This window comes from Malaclemys terrapin, chromosome 1 (genome assembly GCF_027887155.1).
Source record: "Malaclemys terrapin pileata isolate rMalTer1 chromosome 1, rMalTer1.hap1, whole genome shotgun sequence".
NCBI classification, from domain to species: domain Eukaryota; kingdom Metazoa; phylum Chordata; order Testudines; family Emydidae; genus Malaclemys; species Malaclemys terrapin.
This window is the reverse complement of record NC_071505.1, coordinates 65,361,142-65,388,475: the sequence shown is the minus strand read 5'-3', so window position 1 is coordinate 65,388,475 and position 27,334 is coordinate 65,361,142. Positions and strand designations below refer to the sequence as shown.

General features: G+C 39.8%; 1 protein-coding gene across 4 annotated transcripts in view; it reads right to left on the bottom strand.

The window, feature by feature from the left end:
* Positions 1-27,334, bottom strand: part of FRS2 (fibroblast growth factor receptor substrate 2) — a 90,971-nt gene that overhangs the window by 24,489 nt on the left and 39,148 nt on the right. For 3 of the 4 annotated variants that reach the window (XM_054026239.1, XM_054026229.1, XM_054026257.1), the window contains 3 exons: positions 6,238-6,338; positions 3,743-3,834; positions 2,105-2,291 (listed from right to left, as the gene is read on the bottom strand). In XM_054026239.1, the coding sequence (XP_053882214.1) occupies positions 2,105-2,291; positions 3,743-3,808 (253 nt within the window). In that variant the 5' untranslated portion in view covers positions 3,809-3,834; positions 6,238-6,338. Of the gene's footprint in view, positions 1-2,104; positions 2,292-3,742; positions 3,835-6,237; positions 6,339-22,983; positions 23,068-27,334 lie in introns of those variants that run through there. The other variant, XM_054026248.1, reaches the window with a different exon arrangement.

The following is a 27,334-nucleotide window of genomic DNA, read 5'->3' as shown; positions in this document are numbered from 1 at the left end:
CCTGATATAGTATTAATACTTGAAATAACTGTGTACTCTTGAGAAATTCAAATTTGCCCTTCTATTAAAAAGGAAGAATAAAATGTGTTCTGTTCCCAAATTGTTAGTTCTTCAGAACATGAGGTATACTTAAATTGCATATATAGAAAGAAAGTAAATAAATAAATAAAAAAAAATCAAGACTTTTTACTGCAGCAATTTCTCAAATATTTTCATCTTAAAAGCCAAACTACCTGTGGCTAAGCCAAACTATGAAAAGGAAACTCCCTCCCCTCCTCAAGTTAGCTAGGATGCCATGGGTTTTTTCATATCATGTACTATACCCAGTTTACCAACACAGAAACAATGTTGCGTGGTCAGTGAGGTTCTGAAGTGGGCTTCAAGTTTAGAAAGACAACAAATAATCTGGTTCTTGTCTACACATATAGTGGTGCAGCTGTACTGCTATAGGGCTTACTGAAGATGCTACCTGTGCTGACTGGAGAACTTCTCCTGTCAGCATAAGTACTCCAACTCCCTGAGAGGCTGCAGCTATGTTGATGGAAGATGACCTCCTGTCGACATAGCACGGTCTACAGCAGCAGTTCAGTTGGGAGGGGGCGGGATAGCTCAGTGGTTTAAGCATTGGCCTGCTAAACACAGGGTTGTGAGTTCAATCCTTGAGGGGGCCACTTGGGGATCTGGGGCAAAATCAGTACTTGGTCCTGCTAGTGAAGGCAGGGGACTGGACTCAATGACCTTCTGGGGTCCCTTCCAGTTCTATGAGATAAATAGGTATAACTATGTCACTCAGGGGGTGTGGAGTTTTTTTTTTTTTTTTTTTTTTAAACCAGCCTCATAATAAAAAAAAAAATAGTGAGTAAACAATGTTAAGGGTGATTAAGAATGCAACTTAATCTAACAAAAGAGTAAAAATGGGTGACTCCAACTACTCTCACCTGCTTTAAATAGTGGTTGCTTTTTAAAAGGTAAAGTTAATCATCACTTCAAGCCAGATCTCCAGCCCGTCTGGCTGCACTGTGCTGCAAGAAGCTGCAATGAACGGGTAGCCATAGATTCCCCTTGACACAGAGGAATTCTTGAACGTTGGAGATGGGGTAGCCACCACCCCAATACCTTTATGAAGGTGGTGCGTCAGGGATAGGGAAGCATAGAAATGGTGTCATGGAGCACACGGTACTTCACCTGTTCCTTGACCAGTGCAGCTGTCACATAGGGACTGCTGCAGTGGGTGTAACTTAGTGTAGCTGTTTGGCCCTTCAACTGGGAGCCATTTTGACGCCCCAGTCAGCTCAGGATTAAGGGAATGGAATAGTAGGAGCCACCTTTCCCTCATTCCTCTCAAATGTGCTGAAATTAAGTGCTTCATATTTAAAACAGAATTTAGGAAAAAGTATGATTTCACTGATGTTTTTGGCTTTTATAAAAAAAATTGTATTTTTTTTTTAAGGTAGAAGGATAGAAAATGCAAGTGTGTGTTTTAAATACTATGTTTAAAAATAAACAAGGCAGACAGACCTGATCATGCAAGTGCTCAGGTTTATTATACTTCCCTTCTCCCTCCCTCTCCCCCCCACCCCCACTTGCTGCCCTCATAACAGGTGTAGTGATGAATTCAGCTAAAATAATCAGTTAGTTTTCAGAAAGGCTGCTCTGAAATCTTCATTTTTATATTTTTCCTTCCCCAAAATGAGAAACATCAGAAAAGTCAACACTTCGAGCAAGGAGAGTTGGCTGCAACCCTCTACAAAACCCATTAAATCAGCTCCTAAACTGATTAGCGAGCTCAGCAAAGGAGTACAAAATATTCCAAGTCTTTGGTGATTTCAGAAACTAGAAGTCTCCCAGATCTTCTTTCATATAGTGCAGACAAACTGCTCCAGAGCAATCAGGCGCACTCTATTTAAAATGCTGGCCATTTAACCAGAACTGTTCCCCAAAGTGCTACCTATAAGATTTTTCTGTGATGCCTACATTCAAGGAGAAAAAACCCACTCTTTCCGTTCTTGCTCTCAAGAAGGCAAAACTGAGTGAGCTGCATTTCACTCAGCTAAATAGGTTGCTAAAATACTTATATATATACACACATATAGGTGCTACCTACCTTGTCCAGTTTGACATCGTCGACCACTTTCAAAAGAAAAGAGATTTGAATCATAGCCGTAGCGACGGAGACAGAGGTAGTGCCATTTTACGGAATCCCGTTTACGGGTGTATAAAATTAGTTCTGTATCTGTAAGTTCCATTACGCCAGAACCCAGTTCATTACCATCATCATCTACATTAATGACCTTTAAAATAAGAGTTATATACCATTAGATAAGCTTCTTGGACATTTCATTAACATACAGCATCTGACCCATCAAATACAAATTTGAAAAAAGTTTATAGCTGCTGGTGAGATACAACACATTACAGGTTTAACTATTTTTTAAAATAAAATGTTTTTGTATAAGAGCAAGTCAGGAAGTGCTAATTCTCTAGATGAGAGTATTTGCCTCTTTTTAAAAAAAGAAGTGTATGTTTAAAGAAGTGTGTATCAAAAGGCGCAAACCATTACTGTAACTTGTTACCTCAACACTACAGACATTTCAAGCAGAAAGTGTAAGTCCAATAAAATCTAAGTCTGTATTTTTTATATATAATGTGCGCATTAAAACTGTCACTGCACCCTCTTTATCCCTGATAGAACTTGGACAATTCTCACATTTATTCAGTGTAACAGCCCCTATTTCAGTGCCTTTTGTCCTAACCACTCCTTACTCAATAAAAAAAACTGGTTAGAATTAATTTTCTTCTTAAAAAGAGATATTGTCAAATTGAAATCTAGTCAATTTTTAAAAAGGAGAAGTTGTTTCACCTGCCACTGAGGCTCCTGACATTTTCTGTGGTTTCGCAAATAGTCTCTTTTTTCTCTCCCTGGTTTTTAAGTAAAAGACTCACACAAACAACAGAGGAGTTAACTGTATAGGGGGAAAAGAGAAACTGACTACCAAACAAAATGCTGTCAAAGCACAAATTGAAAAAACAGAAATAAAGTCTCTGATCTTTCGGTTATTAGGTGCTATTTGTAACAAAAGTAAATAAAAATGTCCAGACATTAATGTGGTATTTAACAGCATCCCCTTAAGTTGTCTGCAAGAGTCACTGTTCATGATGGAAAGTACAGCCACTCGCCCTCATTCTCCTGGGATCTCGGTGAGACAGACTGGGACAGAAAATCAAATATCAATCTTGTGTAACTGGGCAACATGAGACCATTGCAGTCAATAGGACTACTTATGGTTAAGGTTAAGCACATGCATAAAAGTATCTGCAGGCCTAAAACTCCTAGGAATTCTTTGCATGTGACAACAAGGACTTGGAAATACCACTACTACTTCTTCAAGTAAAGAAAGTTTTCTCAAAAATGCTACATTAATACTGACCTTCTGTTTAAATGGAGATACACCACCCAAGAATTGCCTAAGACACATGGCTTTTCACCTTACAGAAGGCCAAAGGTCTATGAATATCCATCACTACTCAAAACCAGACCTGTTTAAAATATTCCTTTTACTGGACCGAATATAGGGCTCCTTATGGATAAAGAAGACTTCTTAGCCATATAAACTGGTAAGTCTCTGATGGCTTGATTTTCATAAACATTACAAACACTTTCTTCATTCCAATTCTTATATCTGGGTTCTATTTTGCAAGGGAATGACAAAACAGTTTGCAACAGAAAAAATCAACTGCTTACCTTAAACTTGTTTCGATGGTTGTCTGGGACAGTCTCTTTATCTGGACAGCTACAGCAGCTACCCATGGCTTCTTTAGAAGACCATGTACTCTCTAGAGCCAAAAAAGAAAGTGGTAATTTACTTGGGGGAAGGGAACCGAAGAATACACAGGGAGGATTGATTTAAATCAAAGACATTTACATCAACAATTTTAATCAGCAAGCAGGAAAGCTTGATTTAAGGTCTTTTTTTTTTTGCATTTTTATTTTCCTAACAAAGATGGTTCTTACTGGTTCATGTAATCATTAAAAACACGTTCATTTGCAACTACTAAATATAGCCTTTACACTAAATTTGGTACTTGTTGCTAATCAGGAGTATACATTATATCTGTTCATATTTATTTAAGCAATTATATACCTTAACATTTCAGATTAATTTTTACATTATATTATGTTAGAAAATAGTTAATGATGAATTTATTTACTAGATTAATATTTTACTCATGATTTGAGTCAAGTTGTATTTGGACGAAAATTGCAATTCAATTAATAAAATAATTTTAAAATTCTGTTTTTGATTAAATAAAACTACCCTGAATATGATAGATATCTAAGGGGAAAAGTAAGCTTACCAAAACATGTTTTGTATTTAAATTTGATTAAACAAAATAAGTACTTGTAGTTAGTGAATTGAACTAATAGTTTCTGGTCACCATGTCTTCCAAGATTTTAAAACTAGTCAATCTCACTCTCTCATATCTTATTTTTGTTCATAGATTGGAAGAGGGAAAACAAGTTTTTCTGCTTTTTTGATTCCCAACCAGTTTCTTAACTTTGAATGAACCTGTCACTGAACTAAAACTAGTTGAATAAACTGATTTGAAGAAAATATTTTCTCTCTATCTGCAGAAGAGGCTACTGCTATCAAGAGTTGGTTTCACATTTCAACACACTTTGGTTCTAGGTATTTAATCAGTGACTTTCTCCAAGTCAGTGTTCTGACTACCTTTTAAACTTCAGCATCTAATATGCACTGATTTTTTTTTAATTAAATGATTTTTAATAGATTTTAGTAAGTTTAGGATAGGTTGTCAATTTTAAATATATTTCTTTTTAAAAATATACCTATTTAATTTAAATCCCTTTTTAAACTTAAAATTAATTTTCAGACACCCCAATAACAGCCACTAACCATATATACATCTCATTGACACAACAAAACCAAATGCACTAATATTTCTCCTTGAGATGACAAATGTCTGACGTATTTTGCAGCAGTCACACAAGCTGTTATAAAAATATTAAAACATTACATAATGATAACATGCCCTTTTTTAAAATGTTATTTTCTAACAATTTGACTGGGAAAAAAAATGTCCATACAAAGTTGTAAGAATCCTGCCATAAGTAAAACTTGCAGTAACCAAATAGACTCATTTGAGCTGTGAATTGAATTCCCATGACAACATTCGGAAACGTTTCTTGGTGAGACCCTCACCCCTCTCCAAACTATTCACACTGGGCCAAAAGGCTCTAAAAGGCCCAGTTCTGGCTCAGGGAGAGTTTCCTCAGCACAGGCACCATGGAGATAGCCTATGGATCCTTACGCAAACTCCAGTTATAAGGAGTATGCACCAGGACAGTGTCCCAGTAGCTGGCAGCACAAGAAGTTTCTAGGGCAGCTCTGGAAGGCTGCCCTAACTTAGACAGGCCCCAGGGATGTCTGAGCTACATCAGGGACCTCTCCAGCCTTCAAAGCATCCCAGTATTGGGAGTGCCCTTGGAGACATAGCACAGAAGCTCATCCAGGGACACGGGAACTGGGGGAGGGGCTCTCAAACTTTTTTACTGGTGACTCCTTTTGCATAGCAAGCCTCTGAGTGTGACCCCCCTTATAAATTAAAAACACTTTTTTATATATTTAACACCATTATAAATGCTGGAGGAAAAACAGGGTTTAAGGTGGAGGCTGACAGCTCACGACCCCCCCATGTAATAACCTCGTGACCCCCTGAGGGGTCCTGACCCCCAGTTTGAGAACCCCTACTGTAGTCTATTGATGCTGCTCATTTATTTTGAGGAAGTATTATTGAAAACAATTATGAAAGGTAGCTATAATGCAGATAGATATTAAAGTTAATACAAATAAACACATTTACAACAGAAGGGCTCGCTCTGTCGTCCACAGAGCACTTCCAGATGGGTGAAGAGCTGTTTCAGTTACAATGGGGAAGTGTGACTTGCACATATAGAGCAATGGGAGTTGCAGATGAAGTGAAGAGATCTGGTACTTAATTTTCAACACTATCCCCCCAAGAAGAGGAAATAAATAGACATACAAAAAGGGAGAAGGGAAATATAATCCAATAGTCAGAGGAGTTTATGGTTTTGCCTCCTTAATGTTTTAGGACACAGAGCACTTAAAGCTATTTCAGGGACCGTGTGGAATTGAGGTTAAAAGGCTCACAGTATGGAAGCTTGAGAACTGATAGAACTTAACTAAATTCACTCACCTAGATTTGGCCATTAATATTCCTAACCTCTGCTGCAGCATCAGGACTTCTGTCATACTTCAAAATGGCATGTTGTCTTCTCACATTAGCAACCACTTGAACTAAAAATATAAGTGAGGAGGGGAAAAGTTGAACAACTTGTCTTTATACATCCTTTCCTTCAGCAAAAACTTGCTATTAATGTGCATTTATACGTAGTCAACACTGTATTTTGGAGGCATTGTATAGGGTTAGACGGCTTTAGGTACAGTTTTGTGTAAGAGGCAAATCTTTGCACAACGGTGCTGCCCCAGAAGTCTCAGAGTCACAATACATTTCCTGCTCCCATCTTGCTTGCAGGGAGAAGAAATCTGCTAATACTAGTGCACTGGAGCAGTGGTTCTCAACCAGGGTACATAGAGATCTTCCAGGGGTTACGTCAATTCATATAGATCAGTGTTTTTCAACCTGGGAGTCATCAGCCCCAGAGGAGTCACCGGAGAGATTATGGTGGGATTGCAAGTGCAGGGCTGGCATTAGGGGGTGGCAAGTATGGCAACTGCCTGGGCCTCACACCACAGGGGCCCCACAAAGCTAAGTTACATGCTTCAGCCCCAGGTGGTGGGGTTTGGGATTCAGAGTCCAGAAAAGACTACAATAGTCTGGAAAGGTTGAGAACCATTGCAATGGGGGACTATACCCACTCGCTACCCACACCCCAACTACTTGAGAGAAGGGAAGTACCTGATACACAGACATGTGGTGTATAGCAGGAGCTAACAGACACACTGGGGAGGCTGCACAGAGGAGCATGTATGTCTCTTATTCCTTGTCCTATAGAACGTGTAGGATAGTATCAATGGGTATTCTTAGCATGCCAACCCTCCTTGCACCCTCCACTAGGTTCTCCTTCTCTATCACAACATAAGTGGTTTGTCTTCACTTACAAGGCCCTTAACGAATGATCATCTCACTTACTATTGAAAGGTTGACTCCCACCTTCCATTGGGCCATGATGCCAACTTCCACTGCCCACCTGTTTTCAAACAAGCACCTTTGTGCTTTCTCTCATGTTGTCCTTCACTCTTCGCAGGTACCCCTGGGAACATCTGTAAAGCTACCCCATTAACCACTTTCAACTCCCTCCTTGCAACTCTCCTTTGATGTGATGCCTACAAAAACTTGACAATGGTTAGGCTGTTGGTGGCACTGTTTATCAAGCTGACCAATGCTGTCTCTTTGTTCCCTTGTACTCATTTATATAATATTTAGACATCTGCTGTGTTACTTAGATTGTAAGCTCTTTGGGACAGGGACTGTCTTTTTTTCCTGTATATTTACAGCGCTTAGCACAACAGAGTCCTGATCCATGGCAAGGCTCCTAGGTGCCACGGTAATACAAATTATTAATTAGGGATAGTATGGATGACCCCATCTTTAAATTATATAGATTAAAAAGTAAAGTCACCACAGTGGACATTCAAAAGCAGAGTATCATAATACTGCTTGTTTTTCATTAGACTGTAACAAAAACTTGAGTGATCACATTTAAGACACTACAATTACATACAAAACTGCACAAGCTTTGCTGAACTTCAATAAAATATGAGTTGTGCAGAGATGTAGGATGATCACAGTTTATATGCTGTACATTTAAGTGTGTGTATACACACAAACACACTGAAAGAAATTTATATAGTGCAAGCATGGTTAACATGGCTATGTTGTTGCCTCGAAGACATGTGGTAGTCAATATCAAAGCCTTGCAGCAAGTGAGGATGTATAAATGATTTATATAATTGCATTAAATTTTCCATTCAAATTGCTCTTTCAGGGACAACTGCCTAACACCCAACCTGAAGTCTGCCTACTCTAGCTTTCACTGTAACTAAGTTATTTGTAAACTCATGTCCTCCTCACAATCTTCTTTACTAGACTACATAAACTTTACTACCTCTACCCCCCATGCGTCTCATCTTCCAATCTTGATATAATTTCATCTTGCCCCCTTGCATTTATGCATTATGATACAGTTTTTAATTACACAATCACATTTTTCCACAAGACCCCCAGCTTATTTGATGCACAAGGGGGCAAAGTTAAAGTTGAATGGACATAAAACTGGCAATTCCTAATTTTTGATTGCTTGACTTTGCAACCTGTTAATATTGGGGGGGGGGGGGAGGGGCAGGGCGGAGGTTGTATGTGATAAAAGATATAAAGTGTGCAATCGTCCAAGTTAAAAAAAATTGAGTTATTAGTGTAGGAAGCAAAAGAAAAGGAGCCTTCTTTCTCTAGCCCTCATTCCTTTGAAAGCTCTCCCGTCATCTGGGAGTTGGTTAAGGAGAGTATTACTCTTCAAATCCAATAGCTACGACATGGCTAGGTCCATTTGCTCATAGCTTCCAGTTTTGACTGAGCAATGAGTAGTCCTGTGATCATGCCCACTTTGCCAATAACTCCATTTTAAGTTCTTGCATTGCAAAACATGTTTATAAAATATTATTTCAGTCAAAAGACATTGTAAGATATCTTTTCTTCTCTAGCACATTTTTACCTCAAGGAAAGGAAGTTTAGGCCTCCCCCCCCCCCTTTTTTTTTTTTTTTTTAAAAACAGTTCTCTCTGGCAGATTTTTAGTGTTCAACCATGAGATAAATGGTTGACCACAGCTACGCTAAATATACTTACATCAGTGGGCTGTAGTCCACGAAAGCTTATGCTCTAATAAATTTGTTAGTCTCTAAGGTGCCACAAGTACTCCTGTTCTTCTATTTTCACCTAGAGCATTCTAAATGCAACACTTTAGAAGACCACATCTACTTTTTAACCTTAAAATTAAAGTGTCAGCATGCATGTACACACATATATGTGTACACACACACACACACACACACACTCTAGCTTTCTACTTTATGATATTTTTCTTTTTTAAGAAGGGGCTTAATCCTGAAACTAGAACACAGAACTGCTGTGCTTTTATTTTAATGCTTACCTTAAATTCTAACTTTACATATCATATATATTTGATTTTAAAAAGGTACAGAAGATAAAGGATAGTCAAATTAAATTGGTTTTGAACATTAACTTATCTAGCACCAAAAAGCAGAATAGCTAGGACAGAAATCAGTGTAAACAATGAGGTTATTCCATTGCTCCTGAGATGCATTAATTCAACTTTAGCTTAAAGCTGTGTGTAATGTGTGAGGCTTTTTTTGTTTGTTGGTTTTTAAACTTAGGAACTCCATTATGACTGCAAATTTGTGGCCAAAAAGAGTGAAGAGAATGAAGCTAAAAAACTATTTTTTCCACAACGTGCATTTCCTTAACAGTTAATTTGAGATACTGGATAAACAATGTTTTTGAGATCACTAATTTATATTACAGTACACATTTTAATAATATAACTAATGCTGGGATACCTGGGTACTAAAATCCAAGAAAATACAAATGTAATAGAACAAGGATCAAATCCTCGAACAGTTTTAATTCTTCCCATTCCTAAATATTTTTTTCTCAAAATAAGTATCATATTAAAACAGTAAAACGAAAGTCATGGTTTGTCTAAACTCTAAACTAGTTAGCCAACAATTAATTTACTACGTTTGTACCAGAGTTGAAAGCAAATATTTAACATGCAATGCCAAAAAGCTTACAAGCACTCCTTGAATGTTACAATTAAGAATTTTCAATTGCAGTAGTACTACCATGGTCAAAGGCTTTAGAAATACTTAACTGGGTTTTCACAACTGCCTGTTGTCAAAAACAAGCAAAGGACTACATTCTATTTGTAGGTCCACTTAAACACCATAGTTTAATTCTAGGGCCAGCTCATTAAACAAAAATTTGGAAATTAGTTGCATTTGAAGCTTCAAGATAAATCCTTGAGATTTTGAAGGAGGAAAGTTGAATAACTGGAAAAACATGTTATGTTTGTGATGTGGATTGAACCTGGGAAGAATTCTATTTCATGGCGTCCCCTCTGGGCAGTGAATTCAAGTCATTGCCTGCTGGACAGTTACTTCTACTTAAACTGAAATACAACAATACCTCAAATAATTTTCAAACTCACGTTACAAAACTGCTCTTTTAGCTACAGAGTAAACTGTCATTTTATCACATTTTTATTAAGTGTCTGGTTTGCTCACTTTTCAGGTTAAATTAAGTATGCTACTGTAGCACAATCACAAAGCAGATTACTAAACATATTTTTCTTCTTTCAGATTCTTCTTGGTAAAATCATAACCTGACTTTTAAAACTGGAAATCATTTTAAAATCCTGGGCAAGTATGTGGAAAAAACACTGCTGTCAATTATTTAACGCAGCGTTTCCCAAACTTGGGACACCGCTTGTGTAGGGAAAGCCCCTGACGGGATGGTTTGTTTACCTGCCGCGTCCGCAGGTTCAGCAGATCGCGGCTTCCACTGGCCACGGTTCACTGCTCCAGGCCAATGGGAGCTGCTGGAAGCAGCGCAGGACGAGGGACGTACTGGTCGCTGCTTCCAGCAGCTCCAATTGGCCTAGACCCGCAAACCACGGCCAGTGGGAGCCGCGATCGGCCGAACCTGCGGACGCAACAGGTAAATAAACCGGCCCGGCCTTTCCCTACACAAGCGGTGTCCCAAGATTGGGAAACACTGATTTAACGGAAGAATTCTGCTGAAAATACCAGTGGTAACACCAACAATGAATTATGTAAGAGAATGAACAAAAAAGGCCGGTTATTTTTTCTAAGTTCTTGAAACAAGAAAAAACAAATTTTTGAGTCTGCAACCTGTTCAGACTCCAAATTTAGTGTACAGTATTTCAAGTCCCTTCACTGGAAAGGAAAAATTCGGTCTTACCTGTGAGTTTTCTTTCTAGAACCCTCCATGTCAGGTCTTTGTAGTAGGGCAGTCCCCATCTCTATGGCAAGGAGAAGGATACTAAATCTCTTCCCTGAGCCTGGGCTTCGGCACACCTCAGGAAGAACTAACAATCATTCTGGAGAGTATTTTTTTTCCAGTTTTGGAATCTATATAAAAGTTTGCAAGTGCTAGTCAACACAAACCATTTGCAGCAGAGCCTTGACAAGAAATTTAGAAATTTCCTGGAAGAATACCTTCTTCTGTTTACCTTCTTAAGAGGCTTGAAACAATAGTCGGGGGGAGGGGGAGAACTGGACATTAATCAATTCTCTGAGGGAGAGAGTCAGACTGCAACATGGAGGTTCCTCAAATGAAAATTCATGGATAAGACAGAATTTTCCCTTCCAGTCCCTTCCATATCAAGAGTCTTCACAGTGGGAAGCAGCAAATAATCCCTTGGGAAGGAGGATTCCATTTACTCCTGTAGAACTAAAAAGGAATTTACAGAACAGGGTACCCCAGTAATCCTTAACACCCTTCTACCAAATGCTGCAGGATGTCAACTCTAGTGTCTGAAAAAGTTGATGGAAAACCCTGTAGTAGCCTTATGGATTTCCTTTTAAGATTTCCATCCACAAAAAAGTCACTACTCTTTTCACAGAGTGCACAGAAATAAAAGAAGAGTGTTGAATGCCTCTGCTATGAACATCTTTATCTGTAGGCTCTGTTCACATCCAGCTTAATGCATTTCTACTTCCTTAGGATGTCTGGATTCAACCAGAAGGGCAATATGAAACGTCCTATTATACAAGAAAGATTGTAGTGACCTTGGGGATGGAGGGCTGGCTAATTCACAAAACCACATTTGAGAGAAAGTATAAGTCAGGTTTCATCAAGATCCTACCAAAAACAAACTCTCGGACAAGAAAGTGGTGAATAAGCAAGATACTTTGAGTGAGAAGGGAAAGGCACCTACCCAACTGTGAGACTGAAAGGTAGTTCTATTAGTACTTGTAGGACATAGATTAAATTCATGCCAAGAGCCTGCATATTGCCAGAGGACTGATAAAAGTGGCGGTTGTTAGGAATCTATTATATGGCAATAATGAGAGATTCTTATGCCTTTCTTACAGTGCAATATGCTAACAGAAACTGACTTGTCTTTCTAAAACAGTGGTCCCCAAACTGTGTGGTTCTCCCCCCAGACGGGCATGGAGGAACATTCAGGGGTCACAATGGGGCCTGGGGCCAGCCCCCATGGGGGACAGGGAGGGAGTGCCCCCCAACCCCTCTTCATCCCCAGCTCTGCTCCAGCCCTGCCCCAGTCCCACTCCCAGTCTTGGCCTCTGACCACCGCAGCTCCCCAATCCTGGCTCCGCTCCTGACCTCAGCCATGGCCCCCCATTACGCTTGTCCGCGCCCACCCCTCTTCCCGGGAGCAGTGGCCCCGCTTCTGGCCCCGGCTTGGGCGGGGGGGGGGCAATCATGAAAAGTTTGGGGACCACTGTTTTGTTCTAAAACAAAAAAGTGTTGACCTTGACATCCATGGTCAGGGTGTCTTGCAAAAAAAAAAAAACCCACAACCAACATTGTTCTTTGCCTCATCTGACTTTCCCTGATATGTATCCCTTGTAACACCAATATATAAACACCACATGATACACAGACATAATTTGTGAATTTCCTCCAAAATCCTAGGAGAATGTTTTTTGCATTGTTACAGAATTCATAGACTATTAGGGTTGGAAGTGACCTCAGGAGGTCATCTAGTCCAACCCCCTGCTCAAAGCAGGCCCAACCCCCAGACAGATTTTTGCCCCAGATCCCTAAATGGCCCCCTCAAGGATTGAACTCTCAACCCTGGGTTTAGCAGGCTAATGCTCATTATTGTAGCCACACTGGTTCCAGGACATTAGAGACACAAAGTAGGTGAGGTAGTATCTTTTATTGGTGAAAAAAAACACTTTTGAGCTACACAAAGCTCTTCTTCCCAGATGTAACCAAGGCTGATGGAAGCCAGAGTGGAGTGGTGTAACAAGCAGGCTACTGGAATTAGAGCGCTGAACCCGAGCTTCTTAACACAGCTACTCGGTGCGTGCTTGTGTGCTGGCTGGAAACACCCCGTCAAGAGAGCTACAGCAGAAAGGCATTTTGAGGCACTCATGGTTACAGGGCAGGCAGTGACAAACCCTCACTGGGCTGGATTGTACCCCAGAATGTGACCTGAATTGCTCTGTGTAGCTTGAAGGCTTGTTTCTTTCACCAACAGAAGTTGATCCAATAAAAGATATTACCTCACCCACCTTCTCTCTCGAGGAGAAAGTTTATCAACTTCTTAGGAAAGAATTACAGATGCTCATTCTATCTGCTTCCCAGCTGACTGATTAGGCAGCACTGGATATTGGTTCAAGATGGGTCCCTGTTGCAGTATTGGGTCGAAGGGTGAGGGGCACAAGAAGCAGGAGTGGGGTCTGAGACGAGGTTCCAATGGGTCAGGCGTGAGGGTTAATGAGGTGTAATCACTGTAGTCTGCTCCTTCACAATCTGTTACCATTTTGATCCTCAGTGGCTGCAGGAAGTTGGGGATAGGAAGGAAACAAAACAAAAAGGAGACTTTTAGCCCACTTTCACAGATAGGGGGACCACAGCCTCCGCTTTTGAGTGTGCAGCTCACATGATACCTCTTGGCTTTCCAACTGAAGTTGGACGTAAATGGGTTCATGAATAGGCTTTAAGCCTGACCCGTGAAGCACAGAAAGGCTAGCTGATCTAAACTGCATTCCTTTGGTTCTAAGTGCATCTTCAGATGCCGACTTTCCTTCTTTGTGTAGAACCATGGGGGGAGAGAGGGAGAGCAAGTGAGCATATATGTATGTTTCTGCCGAGGGCACAAGCAAGAATACTTCTCCCAGCAGGGCTGAAGATCTTCAGCCTTAGCAGGCACATACAGACTATGTTTCCAAAGAATCAAAAAGGCTGGAAATGCAGGAGTAAGCTTGACAGCCCACAGAATGAGACAGGTTATACTCCATGTCTTGTTTTTGGGCTATATTCCTCTCCCAAGTCAACTAGGAGTCCAGCTATGTTCCCCTTACATGGGGTCTGGTATCTGTGCAGATGACCAGTTCCTCCAGACCCAACATCAGGCAGCTGTTAAATAATATTAAGAATAAGTTCATTGAGATACCAATACTGGATTTGGACCAAGAACTTTATATACTATTTTGTTGCAATTGCTGGCTCAAAGCGAAGCAAGAATTGTGCCAGGCATACACACAAGACCAACTAGCCCAGGAGCTGAGTCAGATATTTCCTATGAGAGATGTGCTAATGTTTGGCAAATAAGACACTATTTTCTTTTCTCTCCCTCCTGCCGCTCCCAAATAAAGATTGTCCCGGACAATAACTTAGATGCTAGAGTTTTGTGAGGGCTGTAATTGGCTCTTCAAACCTGTTTGCTCAAAGCCATGTTTCTGAAGACTTTTTAGCAATGGCAGCTGGGTCCAGTGTAATATGATGAGAAGACTGTCCAGACTAGGGTAAACGTGTATCCCTTTCAGTAGAAGGAAGGAATGAAATGGCATTTGTGAATATCCATGTAGAAGTTGAGTCGACAAAAGTTAGAAGTCCAAAAAAGGATACTTTGTTGTAGCAGAAACTAAAGTATCTCTGGGCAAGTCTCCCCAATCATATCTTCAGTAGAGCCCTGGGAGGTTTATTTTCATATTCCAAAGTCTTGGAAAGAAAATGCTGCAATGATGGATTTTAGTATTTCTAACTGGAATATATGATCTTCTGGACTTGCTGAGGGACCAGAGATCTAAAATTTGTACCACAAAGAATCTTTTGCCTCTTCCAAAATATTCATCTCTCACAGAACTGGTTCTTATTGTTTCAATGTATGGGAGATGGACTATTCCACGCTTTATCTGCTGATGCTACAAAGGTTCTTGCTGATAGTGCGGATTTGTTTTAATTTACTGTGAGTAAAAGATAAACTTCTCCCTAGGACAATAAGTGAGTTCTACTGAATATCCTTTCCTGATTATCTCAAGCTCCTATTCTCTGGAGGTGGTTCACTTCTAGATCAGGGCCCACCCTGAAGCATCCCTGCTCAGGGGAGGGAGTTCTTCCCAAACTTGGGAAACCAAAAAAAACAAGAGAAGCTTTCAGGGCTGGATGGTCTTCTAAGTCCACGAGAGAGAATGGCCTCTTCCCAATTGTAATATCTATGCTGGAATCTGGAGGAGGATTGGCTTCAAAGGAAATACCTGCTGAGATAAGGTAATTTGAAGTCTCTCTCACTAGGAGGAAATTATTCCCTTGTCTAAAGTCTCAGTGTCTGCTTTGCTTCTATGCTCCCAAAATGCTTACAACAAGATATTTGGAAGGATATCAGAGTTTAGCCCGTAATTCCAGTTTCTTCAAGTACAGCCATAGCTGCCCCCGGGACACAACTTTGGAAGCTTTGAATGTTCAGCAAGTCAGAGATATAAGGTGGATGAGGTAATCTCTTTTATTGGACCAACTTCTGTTGGTGAGAGAGACAAACTTTTGAGCTTACACAGAGCTTCAGACCAATAAAAAGATATTACCTCACCTACCTTGTCTCTCTAATATCCTGGGACCAACATGGCTACAACAACACTACATACAGCAAGTCAGAATCAGGTGAAGCATCAATCCTAAAAAAAGCTACTAAAGAACTCTAGTTTAGAGTAGATTGTTTTTCTTTTTCCTCCTGCGTGGTCACAAGCTGCTAACAGTTAAGCATAGACCTCCACAATATGACTGCACCCAAATGCTCAGGCTGAGACTACTGTATCCAAGTTTAGTCTGAGTCATCTTATTCTCATCTGCAGGTTTAGCAAGATTACTCCCTTCAGTTGGTATGACTCTGCCCTTTAACAAAGAGGTCACAACAGGCTTAACCTTAGGCAGACTAATGAAGACTTTAGGTAGGGAATTGCCACTCCATCTTAAAATCACACCCCCACAAATCAGGTGATTAACACCACAAATCTTCTTTAACTTTGCAAGTTGTTTTGTTTGTGTTTCATTTTCTAAAAATCCATAAGCATCTGTGAAGTTAGACCCCACCCTCCCTCCGCAATTTGTGCTTGACTGTGAAAAGCTTAGTCAACGGTCTGAGCATCTTGCTCAAAAGCCTCAACTTTAGAGATTTCTCCTAGAGGACCTAGATGGACACTCATGAGAGGTTTTAAGACTTTGTGCTTTCCTTTTAAGATCTGAGTGTGAGAAACATTCACCACCAGTCCTTGGATCAAACCTTCGAGAGAAGTGGGGAGGAGCCCTCTGAGAGGGAAAGTGCATTACCAGAGAGACTGAAATGACAGTCTGCAGGCATATATCCTTCATTTCTATACAAGGAAAAGAGTAGCCACTTTATGACCTTTGTGAATTCTGGAGGATAGAAGGGGAGATGTAGTAGGCTCATCTCCCAAGGAGGGGATTCAAATCATTTTACCCCGTGCTCCTTGCTGCTGGGTCCAAGTTGAGCAAGAACTGACTGCACAGAATGAGGTATGAGCTGGGGCCACTGGAGACAAGTGACCCATTGGTATCAGGGAGGTCACAGGCTGTGGCCTTGCAGGTAAAAGAGCTTGTGGGAAAGGGGGGATGCTTTGTAGCCTTCTTGGCCATCTCGGCACAGTCTACACCTACTAACTGGCTAGAAACCAGAATTTCTTCCTCCTGATTTGTCATGGAGTGGGACCAAGTCTTACCCCAAGATTCAGGGGGCTCCAGTGAAAACTCAGCTTTCAGAACAAGCAAAAAAGAAAAGAGATCCCATGTTTTGGGGAAGGGGAAACTTACCCCCAGTTTAATGACACTGATTCAGGCCTGGTCTCTGTGAAAGAAGCTTCCATGCAGTCTGCTCAACTGTCTCAATATGGACCTTGCCCACATGCTAGCTAGGAGCTGAATTCCTGTGGCCTGCTGTCTGCCATTTCTGGAGAGGATGGGGAGGCAAGGTGCTGTTCTTCAAACCCTCCTCAGAAAGCCAACCTATTTTTTTTTTTAAGTTTAGTTGTTTTCAGGAAAAACCTCAGAGCCAATGAAGAATTTGAGACACACAGTTGATAGTCTTAAGAATCCTGCAGAAGCTCCTGCAATAATCTTGTGTGCGCAGCATGCAGGAAGAGCCTTAGAGCAAAGATGTCATCCAGCTCTAGTTGTCATGGAGATGGTGAAAATCCCACTTTGAAAAATGACATGGAGGGGCCCAAAAATGGACCATTTTTAATACTTAATATTTAACTCAGTATTAATGAGAACTCAAATTAGGCTAGCTCTAAAAAATGACAACCCTATTGCTGCTTGGACACTGCCTCTTGTAGAACTCTTTTAAAGAGCTGTATGCTGAAGAAATGGCTTATTCTCTGCCAAACAATTCCTGCATAAAATAGTCTTAAATGTAGGTATCTTATGCATGAATAACTATAACGTTACATTCTAGTCTTTGCCCCTTTTTTAGTCCCCTTCCCCATCCCTCTGCAAGAACCAATCTCACATGGAGGTTGGGGGGGGGGGGGGAGAAGAGGGATGAAAGTGGATTCCTTATTTCAGCTAGGAAGCATTAGAATTACCAACTCAAGAATTTAGAGGAAAAGATTTCTAGCCACACTACTTCCCTATTTAAAAAAAAAAAAAAGTGTGCGTTTGCGCAAGTGCATCATATCCTAGACCTCAGACAATTAAAATTCAGACACCAGCTCAAATTCAGAATGGAGATACTAGCTTCCATAATCAACTCTTTAGAAGCATAGAATTGGTTTTCTGCTCTTGACCTTCAGGATGCTTATTTTCAAGTAGTGATTCATCCAGCCCACAGAATACATCAGTGGTTCTCAATCCATTTACCATTGTGGGCCTCATCCAATACTACCTGTATGGCCCTGAGGAGGTCACATGGGCCACAGCTGTGTGCTGATTAGGCCGCAGGTTCAGTTCAACCACTATCACTGCCGCTTGTCTGGGACAGCTAACTTGTCTACAACCTAAGAGTTTTCACAAGGTATCTGATAGTAGTAGCAGCACATTCAAGATGACAAGAAATACACTTCTACCATACTTGGATGATTGGCTTCGGAAAGTGAAATCCCCACTGTTGTCCCACCTTAACAAGCTTCTCATATACTTCTAAAATCAGTTTTCTAACAGTAAACTAGCTCTGATCTCAAGAATATGGAATGTCACATCACTAACAGCAGCATTTACTGATTCATATCACTATTAGCTGACTTCTTCCTACAACACAGTCATTAAATTTGAGCGCAAGAGGTTTTTTTGTTTTGGTTTTGGATTTTTGAGGCCTGACCTATTACAAAAAAAAAATCTCGTTTAAGATTATCTACAGGTTAGTTACATTGTAACTGATTTCCCTTCAGTTTTGACATGTCTTGTTTTCATCCACAACTGTCTTATACTTTTAGTCATTAAGATTACTTGCTATTTGTTTAGTTACATCCATTTTACTGAACTTTGTTTAACACCGAATTCTTTTGTGTTGCAAAAATACTTAAGTAGCACATAAGGGGTGTATTTTATAAATCAACCTACATACTTAATGAAAAATACTTGAGTACTGGGTGCTCTCACAGAACTAAGGAGAAAAAATGCGTTTTTAAAGGATTGAGTTCATGAGTTATGAAATCCTATTTTCAAACATTCCCCTTTTAAGGAACATTCAGTTTGCCACAACAGTTGCCATATTAGACACAGAACAAATTTACAATTGCACAATTTGCACAGATGACATCTTTCTTTATCCCAGTGTAGCCTTGTAGCAGCAACACATGTTCTCATGACCATAAACTCAATTGCAATTCACTGTCCATAGGGCTTCTCCAGAGCTTCCAGTTCATTCAGACTGCAACAGCACACATTTATTTTTCAGTATTTTACACCAGTCCTGCCTTCTTTACATTGCCCTAAATTGACGGATGGACCATAAACTGACACTGTTGGTTTTTTAAACTTTTAATGCTATAGGCCCAAGCTATACTAGAGGCTGAGGCCTCATTTTGACAGGTGTCTGCAGTCATACACCAACTGCCTTTCAATGAACCATCTTTGCCTCTCAGGTTGGTAAAACAAACATGCCTTTACTGAGGAGGGTTCCAGAGCATGGAAATACTCTGAAATTGATCCCAATACTTATTTCACAATTTTTTAAAATATTTTTATCTGTCTGCAAAGAGTGTAAGTTGTCATCTCCTCCCTTAGAAAAGAACAATCACAGTTGGTCCCTGCTATATTTCTCTCATTCCTTTCCCTCCACCAACATTTTTTAATGGCCTTATTTGCTTTTTATTTGTTTGACTATTACGATAGTGGTTAATAACATTGTCTTTACTTGGAACCTCAATTTTATGAAACCTAGATGGGACAGATTTATACCCAGAGTCCATCTGCTTTAAGGACCCTATTACCAAAAACAGCCCAATGAAAAAAGTGCTAACTCTGTAGTGTCTGGAGAAAATACAGCCAAGCTTCTACGTAATTTAAAATAAATCTTGCAGTTTTCCCGACTCCCACCAAAATCACTGTTCCACTGTGCCATTTATCAATATTCAGTGAAATGCAGGGTTTCCATTGAAATACTGACACCTCAAAGAAGGTCTGCAAAATGAGGGACTGTATTGTGTGACTACATTATGTCAGATTCCTGCTATATAATGCAGCAGATAGGCTGCATGGGAATTGACTTCATTCTCTGGGCAAGAAACTAGTACTCTGAATGCTGATGTCTTTGGGTGGCCTACACAGAACACAGATTTGTGTTCAGATAGAACTGGAAAGCCCTCCAGACACTAAGTTAGTGTCAGCAATTGGATAGACAGAAACAGATGGGAAACCTACCATATAGAAAAAATGCTATTGAGTAAAACAAAGGGACTATCCTTAAGAACCACCTTATTCCCTCCAGAAGATAAGGAGCATAAGGTGACAATACAGTCAACACTCTGACCATTGGCTGCTCAGATGTGGCAAATCCTATTAAGTCTTGTGGCACCTTAGAGACTAACAAATTTATTAGAGCATAAGCTTTCGTGGACTACAGCCCACTTCTTCGGATGCATAAAGAAGAAGTGGGCTGTAGTCCACGAAAGCTTATGCTCTAATAAATTTGTTAGTCTCTAAGGTGCCACAAGTACTCCTGTTCTTCTTTTTGCGGATACAGACTAACACGGCTGTTACTCTGAAACCTATTAAGTCTTGTATCCTATTTAGACTTAAGTAGCTCTTACTTTGACCGTTGTCTTTTTTCTGGCTAGAGTGTCTTCCTAGAATGATGCCAAATTCTTTAGATTACACCAGCTTGTGGTGTAAGAGTTTGAAAAACCAACAGTATCGATATATAGTCCATTCACCACTTTAGGGCATTATAAAGAAGGCAGGGCTGGTGTAAAATGCTGAAAATAAGTAAGTGCTGTTACATACTGCACAAGCTGCAAGCTCTGCAGAAGCCCTGTGGAGAGGGGACTGCAGTTGAGTTTACGGTCATGAGAGCATGTGTTGCTGCTATGAGGTTATCCTGGGATAAGGCATCACATGCAACATCTCTTCTGTATCAAAATTTTGCTTCCAACCAGTAATTGCTAGCTGTGCAGGCAAGCCTCTTGGAGCTGGCCCACAGCGGTGAACTTCTTAAGAGTTATCTGAAGAAAAACCAGATTTGTGCTTATTAGCCCAGACTGGAACATTCACTAGGAGTTTGGAAATAAAACAGAAAAAGTGATAGGTTTCAGAGGAGGAAACTTCTCCCATGAAAAGAGAGTAGTTTAAAGGGGCATATGGATGTTTAAAAAGGCAGAAACCCTTGAAAGAAGATTCAGAAGGGTCATGATGTTCTTTCCCGTACACCCCCATATATGCAGCCTCTCTTCAAATTAACTGTTTCTTCAAGATGTCCTGCTGAGTTCTTGCCTTGCATTCTCTGGCTCATGAAGCTCTAACAGCAACTAGCTTCCCATTTTGTCTATTTGAGAGACAATAGGGGCATTTTAACAGTTAAGAAAGCTGAGTGGGGTCACTGAGCATAATCCTGCACTTTCATCTGTCTGGCATCAATCATAACAAAAAGAGAACAAGTACTTGAGGGAAAAAAAAGCAGTGTCGCTAATATCAAACTAAAGCAGACCCAAAACTACAGTGAAGGAGATGCAAGTGGGAAGTAAAGGTACTGGGAAATCGTTTTGATTAGTGCTGTGGCCCGATTATGAAAGGTGAATAAAATCTAAAATCCTGAATGGTGGAGCTGAAGGTATTAAAAAAAGTGTACTTTATATCTTTGTCTCTGATAAGAAGTGTTAAGTAAAAGATTTTTTTTAAAATTAAATACATTCACAGACTAATTATTCGAATTATGTTGAATTTAGACTGCTTTTCTCTCTACCCCTTTCCCAGAACAAAATCATGACATTTTCATGATAAAACTGTAATAAATCTGACTCCTAGAAAAACAAAATTATTGTAACCACACACAAGTGCCAGCACACACAATTGTAGTTTCTACATACTGCCCACACAGCACTTTTTGAATATGTGATTAGGAGGGCTGATGCATGATCACACTAAATTCCTTCCCTCAGCTCACACATCAAGAACTTGCCCTCTCAGCTGCATTCTTCTTCAAAACAGGCACTGTAACCTTAGCAACCCTCTGCTCCTAATATGGACAGCTGGTCCATTTAAAGTCAGCCTTAGATGGCGACTGAAATGGTTATTCCCTCAAATTCAGAAGAGTTTGTCCTCTTAATTCCCAAACTACTAATCACAGGGGTTGACTTAAAATTTTGAAACTTGATCAGCACTTTTGTTCTGTTGCAGAGATTTGTGCAGTATTTCAAGCTATATGGGCCAAAAAAAAAAAAAAACTGATGAGCTATTTCCTATGTATTTGTCAAACATTGTTAATCAAAGTAAATGTCATAGTACATAAAACAACACAGTTTGAGAAAATATTTGGGGGAGGGAAGGAAAGAGAACAGACTAAGCTGTAAGGAAAGATCTCTGAAGATCCTCCTGTAAAAATAAACTGAAAATCTTGAAGTGCCAGTATATTAAATTGTAAAACTGAGAACATCCATTCCAGAAAGCTCACTTCTCTTGATTTCAAAAACACAGCATTTTTCTCAAAACTGAGAATAATGATTTTATTAAACTGCAAGAAGCTATCTAAATTTTGTTTCGCAACTGTTCCTGACTAATGGCCATTTACAAACACACACTTAAACCATGCAAGGGCAATCACTCTGAGGATGCCTTTGTGCTCATTTAAAAAAAAAAAAAGAGGAGGGGTGGGGGGACAGGACCGGAGAGAGAGACTATCAGGGGGTTGGTATAGGAGAGAGTGTGGAGAACTGGCCATTGATAAAATCAAAGATTAATCTCAAAATACTTAGGGATTAATAAAGACCAAGATTTATGCACTGCTGAACCTACCAAATATATGACATCTTTTTCATAAGATCTCTCTTATGATTCTTTTTTCCACTCTATATCATTTACTCCCTTAATTCTACCACTTGGAATATATATCAAGTTATCAAGTAAGGTAAATACACTCTGGCATATCTTCAGGTGGTAAAAGAGGTAACCATACTTTGGATTTGAGGGGAGAGCTGGGTATGAATTATTCTATTTAATAGCAATACAGAAGTTCCTGTATGTTAAACACAATTTTCAATCTTCACCATTCCATTTGTTTAAAATTTTACTTAAATACACACTGTTTCTATTAAAGTCCTCAGATGATAGCACTCACTCATTTATTCCATCATATTTCAGTACAACATAGGCAATATACTGCAGGACAATCTTCAAAGACCACAGCTTCCCCAGTGGCATAGCACCTTGATTCTGGACTCTATTAATCTACTCTTCTGATTTACCTTGCATTCTACCAAGTTCAACAGCAATTCAAACACCTCCAGCAGCAACAACAAGCTTTCCATCATTCATCTGTCATCCACCTTGAAAGTAGGCAAGAGTTCAAAACAAAATTAAAAATAGAAAAGATTTGGGTAAAATATGCAATAGCAAAAGGCAAGGGTTACATTAAAAAGGGTATAATTCAAACAGCTAGATAAGGCTAAGATTAAATAGAAAAATAGAAAACGGCAAGACAAATACTAAGACGGGTCAAGACTTAAAAACTAATTTAAAAAGACTATATTAAAAGTGTTTCACTGTAAAGCCCAGCCCCCAAATAATTTTTCTGGCTCTTTTCTGCACCCTCTAGTTTTCATATCCTTTTAAAATGTAGACACCAGAACTGGACACAGTACCCTACTGCTACTCACATTTATACACCCAGAGATCACATGTGGAGTCCCCATTTACTTCCTCAGTCCTGTCTACAGGACTAGGGAACTAACTACTTGCAGATTGGAGTCCTGTGTTTGTAAAGCACCTAGCACAGCGAGACCCTGATCCTGAATGCAGTTTTTGGATGGTACCACAATACAAATAATAAAAATTAAATGGGATAAAAATAGAAATAATTAAAATAAATCCTAAATATGGAGCAGGAAATCTAAATTAACCTTAAAGACAAGTTTGTTGTGAGAACTGGAGCAATATGCACAACACAATATAATCAATTCTTTCCTGTGATTTGATTACACCATTGTGGGCTGCTGGACTGGTCCATCTGCTACGTGAGTCAGGTGACATCAACTCCAAGAGGATTTTGAGCTGTCTAAGCCACATTATTGTCCCAGTAGTTAGGCACAGAAGAGACCCAGTTAGGTCATGTAGCCCATCCCTCCTTTGTAGCATAGGATTGTTCCATACATTTTGCTTTTCAGTCCTCTGTATGTCTAGTTTTAACGGTCTCAATGGTCTTTCCACAACTTGTCTAGGGAGACTTTTCCATAATCAAATACATCTTTCTGTTAGGTTTTTCCTAATATTCTAACTAAATTTTCCTTTGCTTAATTTAGTCACACTATGCCCTGTTCCACTCCTTTGTGCCAGTCTGAACAATTTACTCTTTCTTCCTTGGTATTCACACCTTCAAGATACTTATAGATTGATATGTCCATGTCCAACACATCTGATATAATTATTTAGCCAATCCATACCTGTGTAAGCTATTTTAATCTTTCTTCATAGAACAATCCCTCCAGACTTTTAATCACTGTATTAGTCTCCTCTGAATTCCTGTCAGTTTAACTATATCTTTCAGTGTCATGAAATTTTTTTTTTTATATTTTAATGGCTGAATATTACTCATCCAAACATTTTTATACAGATTTTTTAAACTTTGTTTTAAGTTTTTGAGCACAGAGTCTGCACAGTCTTTTAAAGCCATAGTAGATCTTTGGTTTTTTAAATGTTAGTTCTACCCTCTTATTATAAGATTCAGTAAATGCAGCAGAATTTACCAAAAGTAAGGCAGTGTAATTTTGATATGTACTATAAAAAACTTCCAATATCTATGTGAATTCTTTCAGCATGTTACCCTTCTCTTTCCTTCCATCCATTGGCTCCCCCTTCTTTGTCTGCCAATTGAGAGCTGCTGCCAACTTTACCTCAGCACCCTGTACTTATTCTAGTTACAACTTGCAGAGTGGTCTTTCCCCTTGTGTACTTCAGAGACAATTTCGACTAGCTATATTACATGTATTTCTTTCTATAGTGTCTGGCAGAAGCCAAAAATTGTAAGCAGACATTTCCAATTACTATGAGTAGCCTCAGCTTTCCATGAAGCTTCCCATTGTAGCACTGAGACTTGGAAACTCATTTGCCTGAGTGCCTAATCTCAAGGTTCAAAGCCCCATATATTTGCATGAAACAGATTTGTAACCCACACAGTTTCCCAGGGAGAACCCAGTTAGCACATAGGATCTTTAGGTTGAGAGGGACCATACCTGCAATACTATCCCTCCTTGTGAAAGCATATAGAGGCACCTACAATGTCAGATAGCAGTTCAGAATATTTTTCTTTTTATTGGGTTGGTATGATGCCACCTCAGAGCTTTCATAGCCAAAGGAGAGGGCTGAGGTGATGCCCGCCTGGTCTTGGCTGCCTGTGAAGGGCCTGTACAGCAGACTGTCAATGGAAAGTATCCCCCACTTAGAAATGTTGAACTCTGGTCACCAGGAAAGATAGCCATGTTTAATTCCGTTAGTGATACCACATTGAATATGGATTGGTGCACACAAAGGAATCTTCTGACCTAATAAAATAGTGTACAGTGGGACTAGAAAGATAAATGGTGGGCCTCCTACTGCCTGCTTAGTTCTTCCATATCTGGGTTACTTGCCTTCTCATTACTTCATGGCCAGCTGCTTGGAGGGTTGGAAGGGAAGTCAGAAGCTGGGGACAATATCCTGGACATTAAAGTATGGTGACCCACAGTGTTAGGGTACGTCTTCACTACCCGCCGTATCGGCGGGTAGCAATCGATTTATCTGGGATCAATATATCACGTCTCGTTAAGACACGATATATCAATCCCCGAATGCGCTCACCGTCAATTCCGGAACTCCACCAGAGCGAGCAGCGGTAGCGCAGTCGATGGGGGAGCCGCGGCTGTCGATCCTGCGCCATGTGGACCCCAGGTAATTCGATCCAAGATACTTCGACTTCAGCTACGCTATTCGCATAGCTGAAATTGCGTATCTTGGATCGACCGACCCCCCCCCCCCCCCCCCAAGTGTAGACCAGCCCTTAGTTGGAAATGACAGCCAATAGTTAGCCCACGGCAACCCACAGAAGCGGCAGGTGATGACAGCCCAATATTTCCCCCCACCCCTCTATTACATTTTACTAGAAAAAATGAGTGGTATATAAACTATTGTTTAGGACAGCTGCAGACCTCCTGATCGTGGTTAAAACAATACTCTGCTGGCCTTCCTCTCCAAAGGAAGAATTTCCCTACGTATGTGTATGCACATACGCCACAAAAATCAACATATCTGTAATCTGGTCTTTTCTGCATTAATATTCCATGTTACACTCCCTGAAGGTGAACAATGTAACCAGGTGCTGAGAATTATCCACCCAACTGCATTGTGAGAAAAGGGAAATTCAGCCTTGGCACACAGCTGGGAATTAATCAGCCAAATAGTCAGAAATTTGAAATAAAGTTTAGCATTTTCCTTAGAAAAAGCACTGAAGGAGAGAGATCTGCTTGTTTGTGCCTGTCACTGTGGAGGCAAATAAAACTCTAGTGAACTTCTGGGGTAGGACATTCTCCGGGTGTCAATTCTGACAGATTTGGTTCTGTCCCTAAACTGCATAGAGGCTGCAATACCCAATATAACAGAGCTATGGACCTTAGTGTGCATCACCACGAGTTACTAAAGAAATAAAGCAGTTCAGGATTGATGAAGGGTGTGTGTGTATATATATATATATATATATATACACACACACACACACACACCATCTTTCATTGACTGGACATTCCTACATTCCAAGAAGGTTGTTGCACAGGCCATATCAGTCCAATACATATTGCTATGAGATGCAAAGGTTTCCAGTTCTTAGCTGGTAAAGGTACTTTGGGGGCGGGAAGGGGGGGAGGGACTATGTCACAAACTGCAAATTAAGAGAAGCTTTCATTATTTGTTTGTTCACTTGGACATGTGCTATAATCTTGAACTGAAATAACCTTGCTATTCTAACTGACCCAATTTTATTTATGGCAAGATGGATTTCTATATTTGCTATTTTTAAGGGGGTGCATAATAATTAATGGCTCTGCAGGTGAAGAGAAAAAAAGCTAATTTTTCTAACAACATTCCATATGGATAAAAATTAAATTTGGTAGTGGGTGTTAACATTCTGCAAAATACTTCAAAAATAATGCAAGGTCTCAAGCCCTCTCATTTCACTCTTCTGCCTTTATTATTAAAAATAAGGAATTTAGTTCTAAAAACTAGGTTAAGAAAACATTAAAATAAAACTTTAACCCTCCTCCCTTCACACAATCTTTATATTTACTTCCTATGAATTATGATTGAGAGCCTATTGCTGTCATTTCACATATCTATTTACCCACAACCTATGAGCCAATATTGCAACAACATTTTATTTTTGCAATGTTTCTATTCCTCCATGTTGGCTAGCTCCCATTTATAAAACATTTTACTCAAGAATGTGTCTTATCCAATGTTTTATTTATTCTAAGCATTTGTTTATTAAGCAGTTTAAAACCATGTTTTATCCCATACATATCTATTGTACAGAATGTCTATGCCAAAATTAAAACAGATGTACACACATGAAAA